We start from the raw sequence: 24,325 nt of genomic DNA, 5'->3' as shown, positions 1-24,325 counted from the left end.
CCTTCTCCTGAGGCTGGCAGGCTGCTATGTGGGACCAAGGGAGGGCTCGGGGTGTAGGGCAGTCATGGGACCCTGAAGAGGCCACCTGAAGCGTGCAAGGCCTCTAGCTCCAGGCTCCAATAATCCAGAACTGAGGCTCCGAGGCATGGGAGCCAAGGCGGGCAATCTTCCTCAAAGCCAAGAGGAGGAACAGGCCACAGATTCCAGCCGGGGGAGGAGAGAGGTGAGGGCAATGAGGTCTGGGGGGACAGAGAGGCCACCAGAGCGAGGAGGGCACTGTGGTCTGAGAAGAGGACAGGCTGCTTAGGGGGATGAGTGGGGACAGCGTGCAGGGGCAAGAGGACAGGATGGCCTGGTAGGAAGGGGGCTTGCCAGAGCGGGGGGGGGGGGGTGAGGCTGCGGGTGGAGACAGGTGATGTGAGCACAGGCTGTGGCCCAAGGAGAGAAGTCTGGCCTACGGAATGGGGGATGGAAGGGTGTGTGGCAGGAATGGTGGCGTTTCAGGGGCAGGACTGTCAGTAGGAGTGGCCCTGGCTGGGAGCCCAGATGCTTGAGTAGCTTCTAAGCCCTAACTCCTGAGGGAGGCTGAGAGCCCGAGAGATGTTTATCCACCACAAGAACATGGTAAAACACCTCCTGTGGTGAGGTGATAGGCAGCCTGACTGCCCTTTTCAGGGTGCCTGAGGTCTCCCGAGAGGTGCGGTGTGAACGGGGCCCTGGCGAGGGGAGGAAGCACCACCAACAGCGTCCCCTGCTGGAGCGGTAGCCAGAGGAGACGTGGGCACGAGCGGGGACTGAGACAGAGTTTCATCCTGCAGCTAAAGGCGGGCTGAGTCATGCGTAAGCGCCAGGGTCTCTCAAGAGGCTGCTCAGAAAACCAGCTCATCCGAATGCAGACAGACACTCGTCCCCATGCCCGTCCCTGTGGCCGTCACAAGCCCACGCAGGCACCGGGCCCGCCTCCACCTTCTCCCCGCTCCTTGATCTCCCACCTCCAGTGCCCCTGGCTCTTTCCTCCATCTCAGCCCTGCCTGCCTGTCCCTGTCCCTGCCCACCCCCAGCTGGCCCCCCTGGCACCCACCCCACTGCTGGCCGCATGCAGCGCGGAGAAGGTAGGGAGATGGAGAGTCCAGAGATCCCCCAACAGAGAGTAAAGTCAGGAAGGGTCTGAGATAGGAACAGATAAGGGAGGGAGACTGTGAACTCACCTCCCCCTGAAACCTTTCAAGGTCAGAGGAGGGTTCATGAGGCTCTGAGGCAGGTGAGGAGTCCTGATGACCCCTGGGGACGGCCCTAAAGTCCGAGAGTTCCGCCATGTCACCTTCACTCTCTGTCCCTTTGCCGGGACCAAGAGGCGGTAGTCTGGGATGCCCAGCTGACACACCCAGGGCCTCACCCTTCCCCCAGGGCCCAAAGCTAAGCTCAAGTCTCCAACAGGATCATCTCTGGGCCACCAGCCACTGTGACGACTCAGTCAACAACTACACCCCACCAAGCCTGTCCCTCACCGTGGTCGGTCATCGTGGTGAGGACCGGAGCTAGAGCTTGGGAAGGACAGAGTTCGCTTTATAAGTGTAGCCCTATGCCTGGCACTGTGGAGTACAACCACGAATATGCCAAATCTATGACCTGGAGGGACACCCAGTCAAGTGGGGTGGAGGGGGTCACTTTGGTGCGCGCGCACGCACACACACACACACACGCGTGTGCACGCCCACGCACACGTGCACACACATACTTGGTTTCACTGGCTGCCGCAGGGATAAGGGCAAGGGGCTGTGGCCACACCATACATTTTGAGTTGCCCAAACCCTGTGAGCCCCAGGGGGAGGGAGGTAAGACTCCAGCATAATCCAAACCCCACACAGCAAACAAATCTTAGGAGGCTGCAGCCTTCACAGCCCCCAAACAGAAAGGTAGGTTGGGATTACGCAGGGAGCCTAGAGCAGTGTTGCCTAGTCCCTGGTAACCCCAAATATCCCCTCCACTCCTCCTCCTTGGAGAAATCCAATGCCCACACGTAAACCAGGTGTGCTGGTTCACAGACAGGTGCCTCATCCGGAACAAACACCTGCCTCCTTGCACCGGCTTATTCCCACCCCTTTGCATCAGCTTTCCACTCGCAAGGCTCCAAGACTTACCCAGAACAGAGAATGCAGCGGTGAGGGCCTAGCTCCCCCACCAGCTTCAGGTCAGTCCTGGCTCTAACGGGGCCCTCCTTGACTCAGAAGGTCCCCTCCCTCCTGGCTACAGAGCCCTGGTCAGAAGCAATAGCCCCAGCTACCTGTGGGACACACAGTCAACTCCTGGACCAGGTCGGGGGAAATTCACTCTTTTCAGTGCCTTTCCCAGCAAGCCCAGCCCTGCCCCTCTTGGGTGGCTCCTAAAACCTCACCTGAACTATTTGTGCTTTTAAGAGTCAGGTCCTACATCACCCTTCTCCCAAGGGCACAAGACAGCCAGGTGAGACCTCGGCCTAACTCGCTGCCCCTTCACCTGGTCTTGGCTCCAGAGCCCCCCGACCGCTGTCCGGTGCTTTCCCAGCGGGGCTCTTTCCCTCTCAGGTGAGCCGGGCTCTGCCCGCCACCCACCCCGCGCGGCGCCCTACCTGAAGCAGTAGCCGCCTGCTCTCTGCGCGGCCCGAGCCCCGGGGCTCCCGGCACTTGGGCGGCGCGGGGGCCGGGGGGCTCCGCGGGGGCTGGGGGCTGCAGGGAGGCCCGGGCTCCAGCGCCTCGCAGCACACCAAGCTCACGGTGCAACCCATCCGGCCGGGGCGCCAGCCAGCCCCTCGCCCTGGCGTCCGCTCGGCCTAGGGAGCCTGCGACGTCGGGAGAGGGACAGCGACACCCCCAGCCCGTCCCCTCCCGGAGCCTCCTTGGCCCGCAGCTCCAGGAAGCGGGGGAGCACGGAGCCCTCCAAGGGGCGGTGACACGGGCGCGGACGCCCGGACGCAGCCAGTGAGGAGGGGCGCGGTGGCGCGGGGAGGGGCGGCGCGGGGTCTCGGGACCGACCGAGGCGGCGGACCGGCAGAGAGAGAGAGAGCGCGCCAGCGGACGCGACGGGAGAGGCAGGAAGCAGATAAGGAGAGATAATGAGGGAGAGACGGGGACACGGGGCACAGAGAGGGGGGACACAGCCTCTGCACGCGGGAGACCAAGTCCCAGAGAAGGAGAGACAGACGGGCAGGCAGTCCCCGTGGTAGGACAGAGCCAGGCTTGGGTACCGCGTGCTCCAGTGTTTACATGCGGTTCCTGGGGGGTTGTGAAACGGGTAGTCCTCGCAGATGCCCGCTCCTCTGTTCTCTGCCCCCAATACTAGCCCCTGGGAACCAACAGTGGAAAGACCCCAGCCTCAAGGCGACAAAGCACAGCCAGGGTGGGAGGGCCACAGTCCGCCTGGGCAAGCCACGGGCCCCTTCCTGGACAGAGCATCTCACCAGTGCTTTCACTTTCAGCGGTGAGCCCCAGAACTGGGGGGATGGCACTGGTGATCAGCACTCACCGGGACCCCTCAGAAGAGATGGGGCGGAGGAGGGAGACATGAGGTGGGACCCTTGTCCTCCCCTCCACACCTGCACTGCACTCCAACCAAGTGACAGTAAAGGTGGGGCAGCCTCATAGCCTCTTTGTGCCACCTGGTGGCGATAAGGAAGAAAGACAAGAGCAAGTGACCGTGATGAGAAGGGGAGAGAACTCGCAGAGCCACAATTGCCACTACCTCCTCGGTGAGTCTGGGTCCCAGTCTGTGTTTGGCCAACAAGCGAACCCACCCCAGGTCTGCCTAAGAGGAACCATCCCCCGTCTCACCATTCTGCCCCGGTGCCCTCCAGCCTGCCTCTGCCACTTCTGCCCCACAGTGTTCCACTTCTGCTCTGAGCAAGATTTCCCCCTCCTCCAGGCTGCTGGGCTGGGCGTGAGTCACTTCCCAGGCAGCAAACTCTGGAAAAGGCTGTGCAGAGCAGTGCTCTGCTTTCCATGCCCCAACCAGCCAGGCCTTCCCAGGTGAGTAGCAAGGAGACCCCTGGGTCTGGGGGCGGCCAGGAGCAAGGGCAGAGGAATCCTGGGTAGAGGTGAAGAAGGAGAGGAGGTCCATCTAGGTGTCTGTGGAGTTCATAGATCATCTGAGCTAAAAGGAGCGGCAGAGACCCTCAGTCCAACCCCTTGGTCTACAGATGGGGAAATCCAGGCCCGAGAAAGGCGAAGGATGTGCCCCAGGTCACACAGTGAGCCAGCAGCAGGACCAGGATGGAGAACCACGTCTCTTGACTCCCAGCACTGTGCTCCCTGAACGCCATTCCCCACCCACCCTCCCTCGTTTACCTTCCTTTCCTTCTCCCTTCCCCTCCTCTGTGTCCTAGCGCTCCTTCACTCCCACTCACTCCCAAATTCCAGCCACCACAGCATGGGAGGCAGGACACCTGGGTCTCCCACTCCATGCCTGTCTTTACTTCCGGCTCTCAGAACAAGCCCACGGGCCCTCCGGGACCACAGTATTCCTCTCTGAGCCCTGGGACCCGCTGTGGGGGGAACAGGCTGAGATTCACTGGGGAGAGAGCAGTGGGATTAAAACCCTGTTCCCTACACACCCCCAGCATTCTGGCTCAGGCCCGACTCTGGGGCTTTGCCTTGCTTCTGCCTCCTTTTCCTCAGGAAACACGCATTTTCCATGCAGCTGGGGCCCAGGAAAGGATGACTGTGTGTCCCAGGGCTGATGACCGCTCTGGCAAGTCCCCTTGTGGGGGAGGGAGTGACAGCCCCTCAGCCCAGCGTCCACATGGCTTACACACATGAGCACTCGCAGGGCTGCTCACAGCCAGTCGGGGTTGAGAGCATGAGCCCTGCAGGCACAGGGACCTGAGTTCCAATTCTAGCTTCACCACTTAGAACTTTGTGACATTGGAAAAAACACTTACCCTCTCTAAGCCCCCCTCTCTTGGTATAAAATGGAGTCAATAACCTCCCAGGGTTATTATGGGGACTGAATAATACAAGGATGTCAGGCACAGGACACAGGGCCTGGCACCCAGGAACGGCTCCATAGGTGGGGACCACACCATCATCCTCCCGCCCTGCCTTACAAGAAAGAGCTGGGTCTTCTCCTACCAGTGAACTCGCTGTGTGACCCTAGAGACGTCACATTGTTTCTCTTGGCTGTGATTCTTCCTTTGTAGAAGGAGAGAGCTGGGCAGCTGAAGCCAGAAGCTCGTTCTTGGCCTCTAGACCCACAAGGAATCACGTCATTTTCAAATACTCATGGCAGAAGAAGGGGCTGTCTTCAAGATGACCAGTGACCTGAAGGGTGAGTGTGTGCTGAGAGAGTTTCTGGGGCCGAATTGGGGGAGAGGTGAGGGGTCTTGAGAGCCTTTCCTTCAGAGCCCTCACCGTCTGAGGTCTGATGTCCACCATCCTCCCCACAGCTGTCATCTCTGCCATCCTCCAGGGCTATGGGGGTGGGCAGCAGCCGGTGACAGACACCAGTGCTGAACTGCACAGACTCTGTGGCTGCCTGGAGCAAGTGCTGCAGGTAGGGCCCTCCCCTCCCCCCCACTCTCCCATCTCTCCAGGTCCCAGTAACCAATAACCGAATGGGCTTTCCCAGATCCTGAGGGAAGAGCCACTGCCTCTCTTCATTACCACGCACTACCTCATCTCTGTCAATCGGCAAACCCTTCCTGACATCTAACCTCACCCTTGGAGGCTGTCACTGTAGCCTGGGAAGTGAGGTGGGACAAGGCTGGGGCAGGGTTGGGGGGGCTGGGTCAGGTGGGGCTGTCTAAAGACAAAAGTTTCAGAGGCACAGGTGTCCTCGGGCTGGCCTTCCTCGCTTCTGGTTAGAGCCCCAGTCATCACTATCACTAGCTTTTATTGAGCACATATTATGTGCCCAGCTAAGCCCTTTACATGCCCATCTTGTTTAATTTTCCTTCTAACCCACTGAGGTGCTTGATGACCAGCCCATCCCCCCACACACACACACACTCTTCCTACTTCTCTGACAATGTGCATGTACATGTGTGGTGTGAGTGTGCATGTGTGTGAGGTGTGTGTGTGTGTGGTATATGTTGTGTGCCTGTGTGGTCTCCTGCCAGTCTGCCCCTCATGTGCCGCACTCCAGTCACACTGGCCTCCTTGATCTTCCTAAAGCAGAAAAGCACCTACCTCAGGGCCTTTGCACTTGCTATTCCCTCTGCCTGGAAAGCTCTTCACCCAGAAATTTGGATGGAACCTTTTCTCGTTTCCTTCAGATCTGGACTTGAACAGAGCCTCCTCAGTGAGGCTTTCTCTAGACACCTTAATCTACATTTTTTAACACACACACCACACATACACACCACACACTCACACACCGCACACACGTCTCACACGTGCATGCACACACCGTGCACTTTCCACTCCCTTTCCCCACTTTATTTTTTTCCTTATCAGTCAGTGCAATCTAACATACTATATGTTTTGCTTATTCCGTTTGTTCATTGTTGTATCCTCAGGGCTTAAAACAGGGCCCAGCACATAGTAAGTGCTCAATAAGTATTTCTGGAATGAATGAATGAATGAGAACACTGAAAGCTCAAAGAGGTCAAGCAGCTTGCTCCCGGTTACACAGCCAGCAGGGGCAGACCAGGACCTGAAGTGGGCCTGTCTGCACGAGCCCTTTCCGCTATACTGCTCAGCGTGCTGGAACGCAGACTGTTCTGGGAGGAAACATTTCCACACTTTCCTTTCCCTCATCTCGCTCCCAGTTTGACCAGAAAGAGCAGAAGAGCTTCCTGAGGCCTCGGAAGGATTACTGGGACTTCCTCTGCACAGCCCTGTGGCGGCAGCGGGGCGACATGGAGCCAGTCCACTTTGTCCACTCACAGGACAAGGTATCCAGGGCCAGGTGGCAGGGGGGCTGGCCTCGATGTGATGGGGTCATGCCCCCAGGTCCGTGACGAGGATGGCTCGGTGGCCGGAGGGGACACCGGCCTGCCCGAGGCTCCTTTCTCACCCATCCCAGCTCCACTGACCATAGCCCCCCTCACCTGGTCCTCACCTGTCGTTAGCCCTGCCCTCACACCCCTCCGGTCACCCCCTTTCCTCCCACAGCCTCAAGTCCCAGGACACCCTTTCTCATGCACCACTCATTCTAGCTTTTCTCCCTCTGTGCTGACTGCGTCCCCTCTGTCCTAATACCACCATCCCCCCACTTGTCCCGTGTGCTGTGCAGTTGAAGACCCCGCTGGGAAAAGGCCGAGCCTTCATCCGCTTCTGTCTCGCCCACGGACAGCTGGCCGAGTCCCTGCAGCTCTGCCTCCTGAACCCAGAGCTAACCAGGTGGGGCCACTGATACCATCCGAGCCCGTGGCCCTCCTTCGGGAAGATTCCTCTTTACCCCTAGAAGGGTGGTTTGATATCAAAGATGACTAAAATAGGGCTTCCCTGGTGGCGCAGTGGTTGAGAGTCCTGATGCAGGGGACACGGATTCGTGCCCCGGTCCGGGAGGATCCCACATGCTGCAGAGTGGCTGGGCCCGTGAGCCATGGCCGCTGAGCCTGCGCGTCCGGAGCCTGTGCTCCGCAACGGGAGAGGCCACAGCAGTGAGAGGCCTGCGTACCACACACACAAAAAAAAGATGGCTAAAATAAGGGTCATAAAGGGAAAGCCGAGGAAGAAAGGGCAGAGGGGAGGTTAGAGCCCCAGTCCTGGTAGCACCATGATGCTCGGCCTCCTGGTCCCCAAGGACCACCCTGTCTGGGGAACCATCCCACTGTGGTGTGAGTGGAGGTAGATTCTCTGAGGTTGGGGGTGGCAATAGCACCAGAGCCAAAGGCCAAGGGGGCTGCTCCCTGTTAACACAGGGAGTGGTATGGCCCCCGGAGCCCCCTGCTGTGCCCTGAACTCCAGGAAGACATCCTGGACTCCCTCTATGCTCTCAACGAGGTGACCTTCGACTTGGACCTGCAACGGCCAGACTTGGATGGAGCCTGGCCCATGTTCTCAGAGTGAGTGGGGGCAGCGTGGAGGGAAGCTTCTTTTCAATGCCTGCTCCCATTACTACCACCCCCCAAAACTAACCCCAGGCCCTCAACCCCCAGCCCCATCTTTTCCTCCCTCTCTTCTTACTCCCTGACTCCCGATTCTCCACCTCCCTAGCCTTCTGTTTTCCCAGTGCCATCTTAGGATGTCCCATGGTGCTGCACAGAGAACACACTCATTAAAGAGTTGTTGGGTGGTTGGGGTCGACGGTTAGAAGGATGAATGGATGTTGAGATGTTGAAACGGAATGGAAGAATGGATGGAGGGTAGGATGCGTGGGTGGATGGAGAGAAGGATGCATGCATGAGGGTGGAAGGGCAGGAAAGTGGGATGGGTGGTGGGATGAATGGGTGGTTGGAAAGATGGGGTATCCTGCATCTGAGGACCAAGACCACTGCTGGAGAGAGGTCCAGGGTCCCCCCGCTTCTTTCACTTTCAGGTCCCGCTGCTCCAATTCCAACTGGACCCCGGGAAGAAGACCCAGAAAGATCAAAGATTCCCCTAAGGAGGTGCCTCTTCCCAACCTTCAGCCTAGTTGCCTCTTCTCTATCTCTGTTGGGACCCCCAGGTTGAGAAGTAACTGAGCCCTGACCCAGCTGGACAGAGAGGGAGAGGCCAACATGTGGACCTGGGGCTAGGGAGCCACAGAAGCCAAGACTCATATTCGTTAAGGTGGTGAGGATGTCAGGGAGAGAAGGGAACCGCTGGCAGCACCTGCAGGCGCCACTGGAGCCCCTGGGAGGAGGGAAAGCTGGGGAGGGCGACCAGAAGCTTCCAGGAAACAGCCCAGGGAGACAACCTCTGCTGGACAATTTGCAAACATCCCAGTTCAATTCAGGGAGCGATTGAAGAGCCAGATTGCCTGGTTGATATCCCAGCTCCATGCCTTCCTAACCAGGGTCCTTGGGCGCATAACTTGTCCTGCCTCACGGGGGGATCGTGAGGTCGCACTGAGACAGCCCAGGTGCCGCACAGAGCAAGGCTCCTGCTCCGTGGCCAGTAAGCGGTAGCCTGTGGTTATCATCTTTCCACAAGCTTGCTTTGCACCCCCGCCAGCTTCCAGGCCCCAGGTGCAGATACTGTGACTCAGTCTCTGACCTAAAGGAGTTCCAGGTCTGCTGGGGAGACAGACCCTAAAGGAACACACCGCAACACAAGTTAAGTGTAGTGACCAGACACCCCCAGGAACGTGGGAGAACAGAGGAGGCTTCTTGACAGAGGTGACTTTTAGGGGCTGTCGGTCTATTTAAGCTTTCACCACAACCCTATAAGGAAGTATTATTATTCCCATTTTACAGACCAGAAAATGGAGACACAGAGAAGTCAAGTTCAGGGGGGAAGATCAGAGGAGAGTGGTGGGAAGAACTAAGGGGAAATCAGATCGATGCAGAAGATGGAGGTAAAGGAGGGAGAAGGATTCCAGCAAGAGGCGAGGAAGAAAAGGGCGTTGAGGAGCACTCTGCTCAGATCAAAGCCTGGGCCTCATGTCACCTGGGGTGTTTTTCAACATTCAGATTCCTGGGCCCTCCCCCAGATCTGCTGAATCAATATTTCCAGTGGGAGGACCAGAAATCCATATATTTAGCAAACCCACTGGATTAGGGCTGTGGCCTCTCCCAGGCACCAGGTTGGTGAATTGGTGCTGAGAGGGATGACGGGTTTGCGGCTTCTCTGCAGATCTCACCCACATATGGAGACCCCACAGGAGGCCACCCAGAGGAGCCACATACCAGGCAAGCCAGTTCCCTGCGAGATGCACCCAGGGAAGACAGGTTGGCTGGACTCCCCAGGTCCCAGCAACACAAGCATCAGCCCCTCTTTTTGGAAAAGAAGAAAGAAGATCCCAGGAGGCTTGGGCCTCCCCAGAGCATGTGGGAACTAGAGGGGGAGGAGCTTCAGCAAAACCAGGAGAAAGGAGCTCCAAGGACGGGGATGTGCCTGGAGAACTCAACACCTAGCATCCAGGGACAGGGCAAGGGGGCCAAAGGGACTCTGAAGGAGGTGATAGGGACAGATACTGAGGGCAGGGGGGTTTTGCTGAGTGCAGAGGGCCAGAGAACAATAGATGGGACTTATGAAGGGGAAGCAGAGAGGAGTCATACCCATAGGCTGCTGGCCTCCAGCCCCAAAGAGATGATAAGGGATGCAATGTCAGGGAGCCGTCAGGGCGGGAAAGTGCCCAGCAGCCCCAGGGAGTTCTGGGTCCTTCAGGGCCTGGAAACAAAGGAAGGCTCCACCACGGAGAAGCCCCAAGAGCAAATAGGAGGGACCAATGCAACCAGGAGAGAGGAACAAGCAGAGATGGCCTTGCAGGATGTGGTCAAGGTGAGAGCAGTTGAGCTCTGTACCTGTCTCTGCTCCCCATCTCTAACCTAGCCCACAGGTGGGTGTCTTCAAGGATGGCCCAGGGCCATTCCAGCCCACAGACCAATTTGCACTGGGCCACACAGGATCATTATGATCTGAGGATGCCTTTTAGAAGTTCTCCAGTTCATCACATGAAGAACACGCATTCTTCAGTTTACCACAATACCCACCTCTCCCTATTGCCTCACACCAGGCCCACTTTGTTCATCCTGCCCAGCCCCTGTAGGCATCTGAGTTTGTAATCCCTTCCCAACAGTTCTTCAGGGCAGTTGCTTGTTCTCAAGTTCCATAGCCCTCACTATTGGCAGGTGTCTTCCCAATATCTAGGCTCTGCTATTGCAGGCCCTACCTAATTGCTCCTGTAGATGTTTCCCTTCAAGGTCACCCAAATTGTTTTCAAGCCTTCCTTCAGCATCCTTCCTCGCCTGAATCTTCCAGATCCTTGAGGTCTGTAACTTCCATTCTTTAGCGAAGGAAGAAATGGTGGCTCCAGGCTCACCCAGGGGCAGAGCCAAGCACCACAGCTCCCAGCGCTGTCCCCAGTCCTGCTCTCCACCCAAGGGCTGTTTCACATGGCCTGGGGTCTCACGGGGGTGTTTGTCAGGTCAGGCCCCGGGCTGGGGTCTCTGCCCTCCTCCTTCAGCTTCCGTTTCCCCTCCTTTTACCCTCTCCCTGCCCTCAGAGTCTCAGACATGGGCTCCAGAAAACCAAGGAGCAGGCCCAGCACCAGGAACAGCTGCTGAAGGAGCAGGAAGGGGAGCTGAAGGCACTGCAGGAACAGCTCAGCAGGTAACCTAGGCAACCACCAGTGCCACGGGGCATGGGAGCCAGGAGGCCGGGGGGCAGGAGGCTCACATTCACGGTCATGCCAGCAAGCGTTGCACCAGGCCCTGTGCGGGCACAGCTCTGGCATGCCGTACATACAAGAAATTGTTCCCACCCTTAGGGTGTTCCTGCCCCCCTCCCCTCCCCTCCCCTTTGCCAGCCCCCTCCCTCGCTGGCCTCCCTCAGTAGCCCCAGGAGAGGTCTATGCGTCCCATCCCTCCCTTCCCTCCCACACTCACCTTTGCGCCCTTCTGCTGCCTCTTCTGGGCTCCCCTCTCTCTTTTCCATCCACACAGCCTCCCTCTCCCACCACACTCCTGCCCCACTATCTCTCTCAGTCTCCCTCTTTGCTTCTTATTTTCCTGTTCCCTATTGTACGGTCGCTCTTTCACCCTCTTGGTTACAGTAATCACAACTATCATCACTGAGCACTTACTATGTCCCTGGCACTGTTCCAGGTGCTTCCTGGTAACAATCTCAGGAGATCGGTCCTCCAAGGACCCCCACTTTATAGAAGAGGCGGCTAAGGCTCAAAGACCCACCTAACTCACCCAACATCAGCTAGTTAGTAGAGGAGCTGAGATCCAGACCCTACAACTGTCTCCAGAACCAGCGGGCCTACAAGCTGCCCCGTCAGCCAGTATCCCCAGTGCCGGTGTGTCAGTCTCCTGTCTCTCCCCTCAGCCTCTCTCAGCATCTGGCATCTTCATCCTCCCACCATCACCTTCACCTCAAGGGCGTGTTTTGTCTCTGCGTTCCCCCTCAGTCTCTCAGTGTCTCAGTTTCTTTGCCATAATTTATTTTTAAAGAAATTATGACACCATGCAAAGATCTTCCTTCGTCTGACTCAGTCTCTGTGTGTGTCTCTCCCTTGGTCTCCACGTGCCTCAGTCTGCCCGCCTGCCTGGTCTCTCCCACTTGACTGACACCTGCCCTGACCCCCAGGGGAGCCTGCATAGCTGTGATTCAGACTGAATCACAGAGCTGTCTACTGGCTGCTTAATAGGCTGCGAGAGGCCCGGGGGCCCAGGAACCAACCCCAAAAGGCCCCCGGGGACTTCTCCCACCAGACTCTCAGCTGAGTCCTGTGGTTTGGTCAGCAAAGAATCCCATGATTCAGGCCCTAAGTGAGTGCAGGGGCCTTGCCCACTCAAGGCCATCTCTGGGAATCAAAGCAGGCTGGAGGGAGAAGCCAGGAGGCTCCAGGGAGACTGCCCAGCCCCAGGCTGCTCCCTGAGGCTGGGGGAGCCCTTGTTTCACAGACCCCTGCCCTGCCCCCATCATCCCGTCCATCATTCGGTCATTCCACAGACACTCGGAGCCAGACCTGTTCTATGTGCTGAAAATACTCTCACGGACAAAACAGATAAAATGCCTGCCCTTTTGGAGCTTACATGCCAGTGGGGGAGGCAGACGATAAATACAAGCAAGTAAAATGCATAGGATGCAGGTTGGGATAAGTTCTAAGAAGAAAAAGATAAAGCAGGGAAGGGGAATGGGAAGTGTCAGGGGTGACATTTTAGATGAGGTGGCATGGCCAAGGGAGCCTCCCTGGAAAGGTGACATTTGAGTCAAGACCTGAAGGAGCTGAGGTCTGAGCCATTGGATATGTGGTCAAGGAATGTTCCAGGCAGAGGGAACAGCAAGGGCAAAGTCTCTGCCGTGGGTATGGGCATGGCATCAAGGACGCCACTGTGGCCCCAGTGGAGTGAAGGAGGGGAGGGCTGTAGGAAAAGGTCAGGTGGGTAACAGGAGACCCTAGCAGGTCATCAAAAGGACCCTGGCTTTGACTTGACTTTGAACCACTGAGAGTCCTGAGCAGAGGAGGGACATGATGTGACTCTCTGCATGTTAAAAATATGTTTCTCTGCTTTGAAAAAACAATTCAGTGGTTTTTAGTGTATTCACCAAGTTGTGCGTCCATCCCCACCATCAATTTTAGAATATTTTTATCACCCCAAAGAGAAACCCTGTACTCATTAGCAGCCACTGCCCATCTCTCCCCAGCCCTCCAGCCCTAGACAACTGCCAATCTGCCTTCTGTCTGTGTGAATGTGCCTATTCTGGGCTGACATGTGCTTCAAGGACTCACGCCTGCTGCTCCGTCGAGCTGGTCTGTAGGCTAGCAGGGGTGGAAGCGAGGAGACTGATGACGAAGGGGAGCTGGGATGCACTGGAGGCGTGAAGGAGCCGCTGGATCCTGGATCCAACGTGAGGTCGGGCTTCCCGAGGGATGGCTGTGGGGTGTGAGAGAAAGAAGGAAGTCAAGAATGACTCCCAGTCTTCGGCCTGACCGGCTGGAGAACTAGAGTCCCTGTGTGGCAGAGCAGGTCGGCAGGGAAGGCTCAGGCATTGGGTTAGGAGCCTGCTAAGTTCAAGACCCCTGTTAGACTCTAAGTGGATCCTTGGGTGGGCGGCTGAGTGTGGAGTTGGGGAGAGAGGCTGGGCCGGGGGACCCAGCAGAGAGTCATCGGAATGCGGTGGTAAGTTACAGAAGCCCCTGAGGCCTGGACAAGAACGCGTCCCCTGCCTCCTGGGATCCAGGGAACTTAGACAAACCCCTCACCCCTGGGAAAGTGGCCGTGGGCTTCGAGCTGGTGACGGCATCTCACCACCAGCAAAGAGAAGGACACGGGGGCCCAGGCGGTTAATGAACAGTATTTACTGTGCCTCTGCTATGGCCACGTGGGGGGACAGAAGGGAACAGAACAGGCAGTGTCTGCGCTCACACACCTAGGGAGATGTAGGGAGACAGACAATAGATCAACAAATGGAAATACGCTGTCAGGTGGTCATGGGCCCCGTGGGGACTAGAGAGAGAGAGAGGGACAGGAGAATCATCTAGAATTGGAGTCAGGGAAGCCCTGTCTGAGGAGGTGACATTTGAACAGAAATCCCAACCACAGGAAGAGCTGAACCATGCAGGTATCTCGAGAGGAGTGCAGCGGGGACCGGCAGATGCAAAGGCCCAGGAGACATGAGCTTGGGGACAAGCAGGCCTGTGGCTGGAGCAGAGGCTCCCACGTGGTGGAGAAGCAGAGGGCTCTCGTAGTCTGACTTGGGTTTCTGAAGGACTGCTCTGGCTGTGGTGTGGAGAATAGACTTAAGGTGGGCAGGGGTGCAGAGCCCCAGGCTAGACACAAAGGTGAGACACAGCAGGCCCCAGAGCAGACCAGCTGGGGGCTATAAAAATACACTTGGGCTTCTGATACCCACTCCCCAGCTGTCTGGCTGTGGGGCGCCAGGACACTGACCTTCCCTCTTTGGCCCAAGGTCCCTGATTTGCAAAAGGAGATGGCTGGATCTCTTGCAGCTCACATGATCTGTGAGACCATCTTTCCAAGCAAATGGATTTCCTCTGCCCTCTGGGTTAGACCTCAAAGCAAAAGAGATTAGGACAGGTACAAGTGGAAGGTCCTCAGATGGGGAATTAGGCAAACATCAAATCTTCCCCCCACCTTGGGTGGCAGCATTGAGCTCCTTGGAGGCATGTCACAGGACCATAAGTATCCACCCCTCTCTCCTACCTGCTACCCACTTAGCCCTGGTGCCACAAACCACCGGTGATCAGGGCCCTGCGTGGATGCAGGTGTGGGGAGGCAAGAAGAGATTAGAGCTGGACAGGCCTGCATTCAGATTTTTGCTCCCCTCACTTATCAAGCTGTGTGACCCTGGGCAAGTGTTACTCCCTCTCTGAAGCTCTGTTTTCTTTCCTGTGAAATGATGATCATATCACCTGTCCCATAAATTTGTGAAAATTCAATGAAACAAGGCTATAAAGCACTAAGCTCAGTGCCGGGCACCTAGTAGGTACTCAGTAGACTTTAATTCCTTCCATGTCCTCTCCTGCCCTAGGAGTGTCTGTCACCCCCATAAATACTTTAAATACTTAAAATGCTTCAATGGCTTCCTTTGCCCTGTGATCAAACTCCACTCCTTCTGGGGCCCCTGAGGGACCCTGCCTACCTCCCACCTTGCCTCCTGCCTCCCCAGCCCTGCCATTCACGGAACTACAGTGTCACTAGCCCTTCTTTCATTTCCTCAAACAAGCCATGTTCTTGCCAACTTGCAGAACTTTGCATGTGCCCTTGGCTGGCTTTACACGGCTACCTCCTCGTCTTTCAGATCTGCTTAAATGTCGCCTTGTCTAAGAAGACCTCCTGAGCATCCCCTCCACTCTGCATCTTGGCCCCTCCTTTGTCACTGTCACACAATTACCTTACTGGTCTATCACAAAGAAACACACTAACCTCAGTGGTCACATTAGGGCCTGGCCACACCAGAGACCCAGGGATCACTGGGCAAGTAAACTAGCTTAGGAAAATGAAATCCTAATACTAAGAAACGAAGAGGCTGAAGACTAGAATGTCCGTTAAAAGTCACTTCTCCCTAAGGCTGCGGGAACTGGCCTTTTGGGAATTTTGGTGGCTAGCTGTGTCGGTTTGATTTCATGGCCCGCTCAGCTTTCCTCCCTGCAGCATACTACATGGCTGAATTTTTTAAATTATAACTCAATTCCTTGTCAAGCCTCTTCCCCTCAAACACACTCAGCCAGGGGCACGGGTACACACACACAAACACACACACACACACATACACCCGCGCGCGCGCAAGCGCAAGAAAGAAAGAGAGAGCAGCCAGAGATCACAGGATGGGCACGGCCGTTGCAACACCCGCCCATCTGAGCCACAGAGTAAGAGCCTGGGACCTGGGGTTGGGACCTTTTTATTTCCAGTCCATTACATTTCTTGGAACCTTCTAGGAAGCCACTAAAGACAAAAGCAAGAGGCAAGAATAGAGCTGAAGAGTTTCCAAGCCCAAACTGAAACGGAAATTTAAGAAAGCCATAGGTTAAGATGACTTTTTTAAATTGAAAAGACAATGTAATGAAATTTTTCAAAATATTTTAAAGCCAAAAAGTCACTTCAAATCGTACACCACTTACTCCTTTCCCCCAAACACCACAAATGTTTTCGGCAGGCACAGCCCGTCTGGCCTGGGTTCCCAGACACCCACTTCCCCCCAGAGAGCTGCCAGGATTGTGAACATGCCTTCCAGAAATTACATTTTAAAATGGAAATGTTTAAAAAAAAAAAGAAAAAGAAGGAAAACAAATGAAAATGTTGGCTTGTGCCCTCTAACGGAACAGGCAAGGCGAGGCCCTGTTTTCACTGCTCTGAACGGTTGATGAAGAGACAATCTATAGGTGTCAGGCCACACAGTGCCTGGTTCACTGTGGTGTGCGTGTGGAGGGGGTGGGTGGGTATGTGTTTTGTGCATGTGTGTGTGATGTGTGTTATGATGTGTGTGTGGTGTGTGTGTGGTATGTGGTATATGTTGTGGTGTGTGTAGTGTGTGTGTGCTGTGTCATATGTGTGGTGTGCGTGCGTGGTGTCTAGTGTGGTGTGTGTGCCTGTATGTGTTGTGAATGTGTGCTGGGTGTGGTGTGTGTGTGCTGTGTTGTGAATGTATGGTGTGTGGTGTGCGTGTGTGTGTGCTCACTTCAGCTGCAGGGGGCATCACCAGCTTCCCTGGTGGGGCTCCCTGTCAGGCAGAGGCCCAGCCCAGCTCAGACACACATGCTGCGCTTTTCCCTTCACAACTCAGTCTTCCTTCTGCGCCCAGGTGTCAGGAAGAGAGGGCCCGGCTGCAGGCGGAGCTGGAGCACAAGCAACAGGAGGCTGAAAGGAAGGGTGCCATGTATGAGGAGGAGCTTGGCGGGCAGCGGGACCTGGTCCGGGCCATGAAGAGGCGGGTGCTGGAGCTGATTCGGTAAGGGTGGGACACTGGGGACGGGGGGCGTGGTACAGCAGCTCTGGACCTTTTGTATGTACTAACTCATTTTCTGCTTTCAGCCATCCCCTGCTGTTATTCCCTTCTTTGTTTTGTTTTTTTTTTTATAAATTTATTTATTTTTGGCTGCATTGGGTCTTCGTTGCTGCACACGGGCTTTCTTTATTTGTGACGAGCAGGGGCTACTCTTCATTGCAGTGCGCGGGCTTCTCATTGCTGTGGTTTCTCTTGTTGTAGAGCACGGGCCCTAGGCACACAGGCTTCAATAGTTGCAGCACGTGTGCTCAATAGTTGTGGTTCACGGGCTCCAGAGCGCAGGCTCAGTGGTTGTGGCGCACGGGCTTAGTTGCTCCGCAGCATCACATTGGCTTCTTTCACTTAGGAATATGCATTTAAGTTTCCTTCATGTCGTTTCTTTTCTTTTATTTATTTATTTATTTTTGGCTGCATTGGGTCTTCGTTGCTGAGTGCGGGCTTCCTCTATTTGCGGCGAGCGGGGGCTACCCTTCATCGTGGTGCACAGGCTTCTCATTCAGGTGGCTTCTCTCGTTGCGGAGCATGAGCTCTAGGCGCTCGGGCTTCAGTAGTTGTGGCACGCGGGCTTCAACAGTTGTGACGCACGGGCTTAGTTGCTCTGCGGCGTGTGGGATCTTCCTGGACCAGGGCTCGAACCCGTGTTCCCTGCATTGGCAGGCGGATTCTTAACCACTGCACCACCAGGGAAGTCCCTATTCCCATGTTATAGATGAGAAAACCGAGGGCCAGAGAGGCTGGCTTGGCCACCAAGGACACACAGCATATAAGTTGCATAGAGTCCTCTGCCTCAAAGGCAAGCTACCCTCCAACCCCCACATACACACACACCAACCAAGGTTAGGAGAAGGGAAAGGAGCCCATAGGTTAACCGAGAAGTAATCGCATGTCCTACACCTGCCTGCCTACTGGACTTCCTCAGACGACTGGGCCTGTGGCCCATCTTGGGTCAGCTGTCCTGGGTTCCAGAGGATGAGCTCACCAGGATTAATCCTGAACCACTAAGCTCACTGCAGGACGGATAAAATGTGTAAAACCTGCTTTCTACCCTTCAGTCTAGTGAGGAGATAACGCACTATATACATTATACTTTCACCTCCTTCAGGAAGTAGGAGACCATTGAACTCAGGTTCCATTAGAATCGGAAGGTTACTGAGGGATCATCTAGGACTAAATCCTCTTGCACAAAATCCAAGTGATTAAAGATGAGAAAAGGGAGAGATCAGCCTGGAAAGAAGAAAGAATTTAAGGAATTTAATTTAAATTTAATTTAAATTTAAATTTAATTTAAATTTAAGGAGCTGTCAACCGGGAGGAAGCTAATAAAAAATTAGCTATATATCTCACAAAAGAATTTAAGGTAGCTAACAATAAGACATATATATTGTGTATATGTGCATGCGTACACACATACAGACACACACACACACACACACACACACACACACATATATAGTTAAAGAAAAACAGAAGATTTAATGAAAGATGAAAAATATATACTCCTGAAGTTTTAGGGTTAGAACTTAGCTCTGAACATCTTGATAGCAGGATGGAAAAGGGAAACACAGAAAGTTTCACTGTCCATTCAAAGGAGCAATACCAGTTCATCCGGAGGGACAAATGTTTTTCCTAGTGCTAAAGAAATTCATCACAAGGCCCCAAACCACATAACACAATGTTCCTCCCAGAAGCGTTGTGGAAGATATGGCCTTAAGCAAAAAAAAAAAAGATGGAGCATGAAGGTTGACTTCTGTGTCAAGATGGTAGACTGACCACACGTTATCCAGTCTCCATCCTGAGATCTCACTAAAATGACTGTAAAAGAGTAAAACATAAACAGAGAGAAAGGTGAAGGAGCCAACCACAAATGAGAGATTTCAGCTAATTTCCAGAAGCCAGAAAACAGATGGAAAAGTGGATACTGGATTTAGCCCAAGTTAGAACTTCAGGGCCCAGAGACACCAAGAACACAGATGGCAGAAGTGAGATGAGGGGCAGAAATCAGGAAAATTAACTGATAAAGTCATTAGAAAGAGCAGTGTACAACCCGTGCTTTCTGCCTGCCTCCTCCACTGCAGAACATCTAACAGTGAGGGGCCTATCACCCAGGCAAATAACTAAAAGGTCTTTCTCTAAAGAAAGCCCCAAATAAAAGAGCAGAGCGTTCTGGCATTTGAGAGTCTGGAGTGGCAGGTAGCTCGCTACCCAATCCCTCCAATCATCCCCTTCTACTCCCTGGAGCTCTAGCAGCTTTTATTGCCTCTTTCTTTTTTTTTTTTTTTTTTTTTTCCTTTCGCGGTACGCGAGCCTCTCACCATTGTGGCCTCTCCCGTTGCGGAGCACAGGCTCCAGACGCGCAGGTTCAGCGGCCATGGCTCACGGACCCAGCCGCTCCGCGTCCTGTGGGATCTTCCCGGACCGGGGCACGAACCTGTGTCCCCTGCATCGGTAGGAGGACTCTCAACCACTGCGCCACCGGGGAAGCCCCCGATCGCCTCTTTCTTAAACATGAAATGACAACCAAGAATCCCCAGACATTTGAAGAGAGGCTAGAAAATAAAGGGGAGTGACAAAGAAACAAACAAACAAAAATGATCCATCTTCCATGATGCTGTGAAAAGCGACCATCAAAAGATGAGAAGCATTCTTGACAAAAATATGATCACTGAAATTATTTTTAATTCATTAGGATTAGAAGATAAAGATGACACAGTTTCTCAGAAAGTAGAATAAAAGCACAGATAAATGAAGACGTGAGAGAAATAGAGACATAGAGAATCAATCTAAGAGTTCTAATATCTTCTCCAACTGACAGGAATTCCAAAAAAGAAAAGAATACAAAGGAGGTGATTATCAGATAGAAATATGAGACACTTTCCCAACTCTGATGGACATAGATCTTCAGATTTAAAGATTTCACTGAGTGACCAGCACAATAAAGGAGAGGGGTGGGTGGTAAACTACATCTAGATACATCATTGTGAAATTTCAGTAAAACAAAGATAAGGAGAATATCCTAAAAGACAGGTCCACTTATAAAAGGAGTAGAACCCAACAAATGTTAAGACTCAATGGTGTAATCCTTTCAAGTTCTGAGAAAAACTAGCTTTTGCCCTAGAATTCTGTATCTAGCCAAACTAGGGAGTAAGTGGGGAGGTGATAGAGGAAAGACATTTTTTCAGATAGACAGGTCACATAAAATTCACCTCCCACATAGCCTTTCTTAGGAAGTTAATTAAGGATGTGCTCCAAGAAAACAAGGAAATAATCCAAGAATGGAGAAGAGGCAGAATTCAGGGAATAGTAGCTCTAGCCCATGAGAGAAGAAAAGGGAATTCCCAAGATGACAAGGGGGCAGCAAGCCCAGGAAGCAGTCAGTTCAGGTTATAGCAGAAGTATTGAGGGCCCAGGAGGGAGGTCTCAGGGGAGAAGAGCATTAGAAGAATATCTGATATGATGAAGAATTAGGGGCGTGGGGGATTAGGCTGTGTTAAAGGCAAGTCATGCAAAGAGCAAAGAAAGGCAATTAGAAAGTCCTAGAAAAACAGAAAATTTCCAAGAAGGGAAATGTTACATCTTAGCTTCAGTTGATGCAATATGCTTACATATTGTCTGATAATGTAAATACTATTCATTGATTTTTTTCAGTATTGGAATCAACCTAAAGACAAAGCACAGAAAACAATCATAATTATAGAACAAACCTAAATGTTACCACCTAAACAATATTAAGTATAGAACAGAATCCAACAGGAATTTCTGTGAAGATGGAGATGTCCTGATTTTGCCCTGTCCAATATGGTAGCTACTAGTCCCACGTAGCGATTGAGTACCTCAATGGCTGGTGCAACTGAAGTTTTAACTTTATTTAACTTTAATTAAGTTAAATATACACCTGATATCACTTATATGTGGAATCTAAAAAATACAACAAACTAGTGAATTAAACAAAAAGAAGCAGACTAACAGATACAGAGAACAAACTAGTGGTTACCAGTGAGGAAAGGAAAGGGGGAAGGGACAACATAGGGGTAGGGGATTTTTTTTAAAGGGGGTTATTATGGGATTACATGAAATCATGTGTGTGAAACTTTTGAAAATTGTAAAGTACTGTAGAATTTAAAGAATCATTAAATTTAAAAATTAATAAAATAAAAAGTTAAATATACATCTAAACAGCCACGTGTGGCTAGTGGGTACCACATTGGATGTTGCAGGAATAAATAAGTTAGGAGGTTGAGAAGGAGGAAGCTGAAGAGCAGGGATGCTGGCACCATCGTAGTACAGAACGGCAGTCGTATGATGCTATCTATAGTCAATGAATGAGTGAGAAATAAATGTGTGAGTATATTCTGTAAAATTCCAACAGTAACCAATAGAGGAACCAAAAATGGGGACATAAGTGCACTGGGAGGAAGGAGGAGGAGTTAGTGAGGATGGTAATAAATAACCCATATCCTCAAATGTTAAGACTTGATGGTGTAATGCTTTCAAGTTCTGAGAAAAGCCGGCTTTTGCCCTAGAATTTTATATCCAGCCAAACTAGGAAGCAAGTGGGGAGGTGACAGAGGAAAGACATTTTTTCAGATAGACAGGTCACATAAAATTCACCTCGCACACTGCCCTTCTTAGGAAGTTAATTAAGGGTGTGCTCCTTGTGATGTCAAGGAGCTCTATGGAAGATGTTCTTTCTTGATAAATCACGGAGGAGGAATATGAGCATATTACTTAAATATGGAAATAATATCAAGGAGAAAAAGCTAAAGCATGTAGGAAGTGGTTTGCTACTGAGTATGGGAAGGAGGTATATCTATTGCCTTTTGATATAAGTCCTTCCATACTGTTCGATTTTTAAATCGTACGTGTGTATGTCATTTTGATAAAAATGTTGAACAACCCATATTCTTAAACATTCTTTAAAACAACAGGATAGTTTTGCAGGAGCATAAATATATGTAACCACATATGTTACATGTCTTTCTCCATCACTATGTCTCTTTCTTGGTGTCTCCATCTTTCTCCATATTTGTCTCCCTCTCTGTCTGTGTCTCTGTCCCTGTCTGTCTCTGCATCTTTTCCCCTGTGTCTTTCTCTCTCCCTCTACATTGATCTCCCTGTCTGCTTCTCTGTGTGTCTCTGTCTCCTCCAACTCCCTGACTTCCTTTTTTTCTCTCTGAGTGCCTGTCTCTCCGTCCCTCTTTGTCTCCCTCTCCATTTCTGTGTCTCTTTCTGCTCCACTGTCTCTCATCTCTTTTGGTCTCTTTATGTGTATATCTCTGTGTGACTCCCTCTCTGTCTCTCTCTTCTTTGTTTCTGTGTATCTCTTTCTGTCCCTCTCCATCTCTCCATCTGCGCATTTCCATATTTCTGTCTTGTGTGTGTGTGTGTGTGTGTGTGTGTGTGTGTGTTCACCTCCACCCACCCATCAGAGAGAAGGATAACCTGTGGCAGAAGGTCCAGCATCTCTCTTCCTTGGCCCCTGGATGCTGTGTTGTCTGTAACAAGATCTTTGGTCGGCTGTCTCGGCGGTACCTGTGCAGGTAATGGGTGGGGGGGTACAGAATCCTTCCTCTGGGACAACCCAGTTTCCACCAGCCCACAGCCCGCTGCCCACTCCAGGGAAGGGAGGGACACAGGAAATAGGCCTTTATGAAAGGCCACTTAAAGCTGGCTACTCATTTTACCCGACACTGCAGAGACATGAACAAGAACAGTGGAAAGGGGGCAGACAAGGAATGGCATCTGGAAAATGGGACTGGGTAACCCTTCCACAAATAGACTGATTAATCGATCAGCTAATCTCATCTGGGAAGAGATTTCCTGTACAGAGGAATCTGCTTCCCTCACCTTGCCCTGGAAACACAGTGGCAGGACAAACAGCAAGAGAGAGGACAGTGGGCTGTCAGGAGAACCTGCCATTTGGAGTTAGAGGACCCTGGAGGGGTGGGGCATTGGGACCCCTTTTAGGAAAGGGAAGGCCTCCTGAAACAGACCCAGGGCTATTCTGCTGGGAGATGGGAAACACACAGGTGGACACAAAGATGCTCGAACCCCATGACCCCCTCCCCCATACGCACCCACACATACCCACTCTTCCGCTTCTGCTCCCCAGGCTCTGCGGAGGCCTGGTTTGCCATGCCTGCTCTGTGGATTTTAAGAAGAAGGAGTGCCACTGCCCACCCTGCTCCCAGAGGAGAGAAGCCCAGGTCCTCTGACTGAGACCCACCCACCCAACCTGATCGGCCATCCCCTCGGCCCTTCCCAGCCCTCTTGTCTGACCAGTCCTGCTTTCTAGAAGTTGGCCATCTAACGTGGACAGCACTTGAGTGGACAGACCGTGGTGTGGAGGATGGAAGGAGCCGGGCTGGCAGTCAGGAAAGAGGTTCTAACCCTGCATCTCCCACTGGGTGACTTTGGCAAAGCTGTCAGGCTTTTTCCATAACATGAGGGAGTGGGCACCACCCTCTCTAAAGTCCCTGCAGGCTCAAAGTCCTTGTCCAAGAATAAGGCCTGGTGGCCCTGACGTTTCTCCTCTGCACTCCCTTCTCAGCCAGCCCATCCTTCATGATACACGGGGGCTTCCTGTCTGCAGTCTCCTTCGGAGGTCTGCTTTCATTCTAAACAGCTTTCTTTAGGTACTATTAATGTATAATACACTTCACATAAACCTGATGAGTACAGTCTGATGAGTTTTGCCTTTAATATACACCCTGAAGCCATCACCATATTCAAAATAATAGACACACCCATCAGCCCCGTTTCCTTGTGCCCTTTGTCATCTCTCCCTCCCCCCACCTCTCCCCATCCCCGGGCAACCACTTACTTGCTTTCTGTCATTAGAGACTAGTTTGCATTTTCTAGAATTTTGTATAAATGGAATCATACAGTATATACTCCTTATTATCTGCCCTCTTTCACTTGGCATAATTATTTTATCATCCGTGTTGTAGCATATATCAAGTTCCTTTTTACTGTTGAGTAGTATTCCACTGCATGGATATATCCCAATTTATTTACACATTCACCTGCTGTTGATACCTGGGTTGTTTCTAATTCCAGGCTATTACAAATAAGTTTCCTATCTTCACCTGTGTACAAATCTTTGTATAGACATATACCTTTATTCCTCTTGGGTAAATGCCTAGGAAATGAAATGGCGAGGTGGTATGGTAGGTGTATGTTTAACTTTTAAGAAATGGCTGAGGGCTTCCCTGATGGCGCAGCGGTTGGGAGTCTGCCTGCCGATGCAGGGGACACGGGTTCGTGCCCCGGTCCGGGAAGATCCCACATGC

At 52.7% G+C, this 24,325-nt stretch overlaps 1 protein-coding gene across 1 annotated transcript; it reads left to right on the top strand.

The window, feature by feature from the left end:
• Positions 1-5,252: 5,252 nt before the first annotated feature.
• RUFY4 (RUN and FYVE domain containing 4) lies at positions 5,253-23,429 on the top strand. The gene is made up of 11 exons (XM_060015546.1): positions 5,253-5,298; positions 5,417-5,523; positions 6,740-6,865; positions 7,207-7,313; positions 7,838-7,981; positions 8,455-8,524; positions 9,693-10,340; positions 11,065-11,171; positions 16,833-16,979; positions 22,463-22,573; positions 23,146-23,429. The coding sequence occupies exons 1-11, from the start codon at positions 5,253-5,255 to the stop codon at positions 23,246-23,248; spliced, it is 1,716 nt and encodes a 571-aa protein (XP_059871529.1). The 3' UTR covers positions 23,249-23,429.
• The last annotated feature ends 896 nt before the right edge of the window (positions 23,430-24,325 follow it).

This window comes from Delphinus delphis, chromosome 7 (genome assembly GCF_949987515.2).
Source record: "Delphinus delphis chromosome 7, mDelDel1.2, whole genome shotgun sequence".
In the NCBI taxonomy this organism is placed as follows: Eukaryota; Metazoa; Chordata; class Mammalia; order Artiodactyla; family Delphinidae; genus Delphinus; species Delphinus delphis.
Note: the sequence above shows the minus strand (reverse complement) of the source record. Positions and strands in the feature narration are given on the sequence as shown.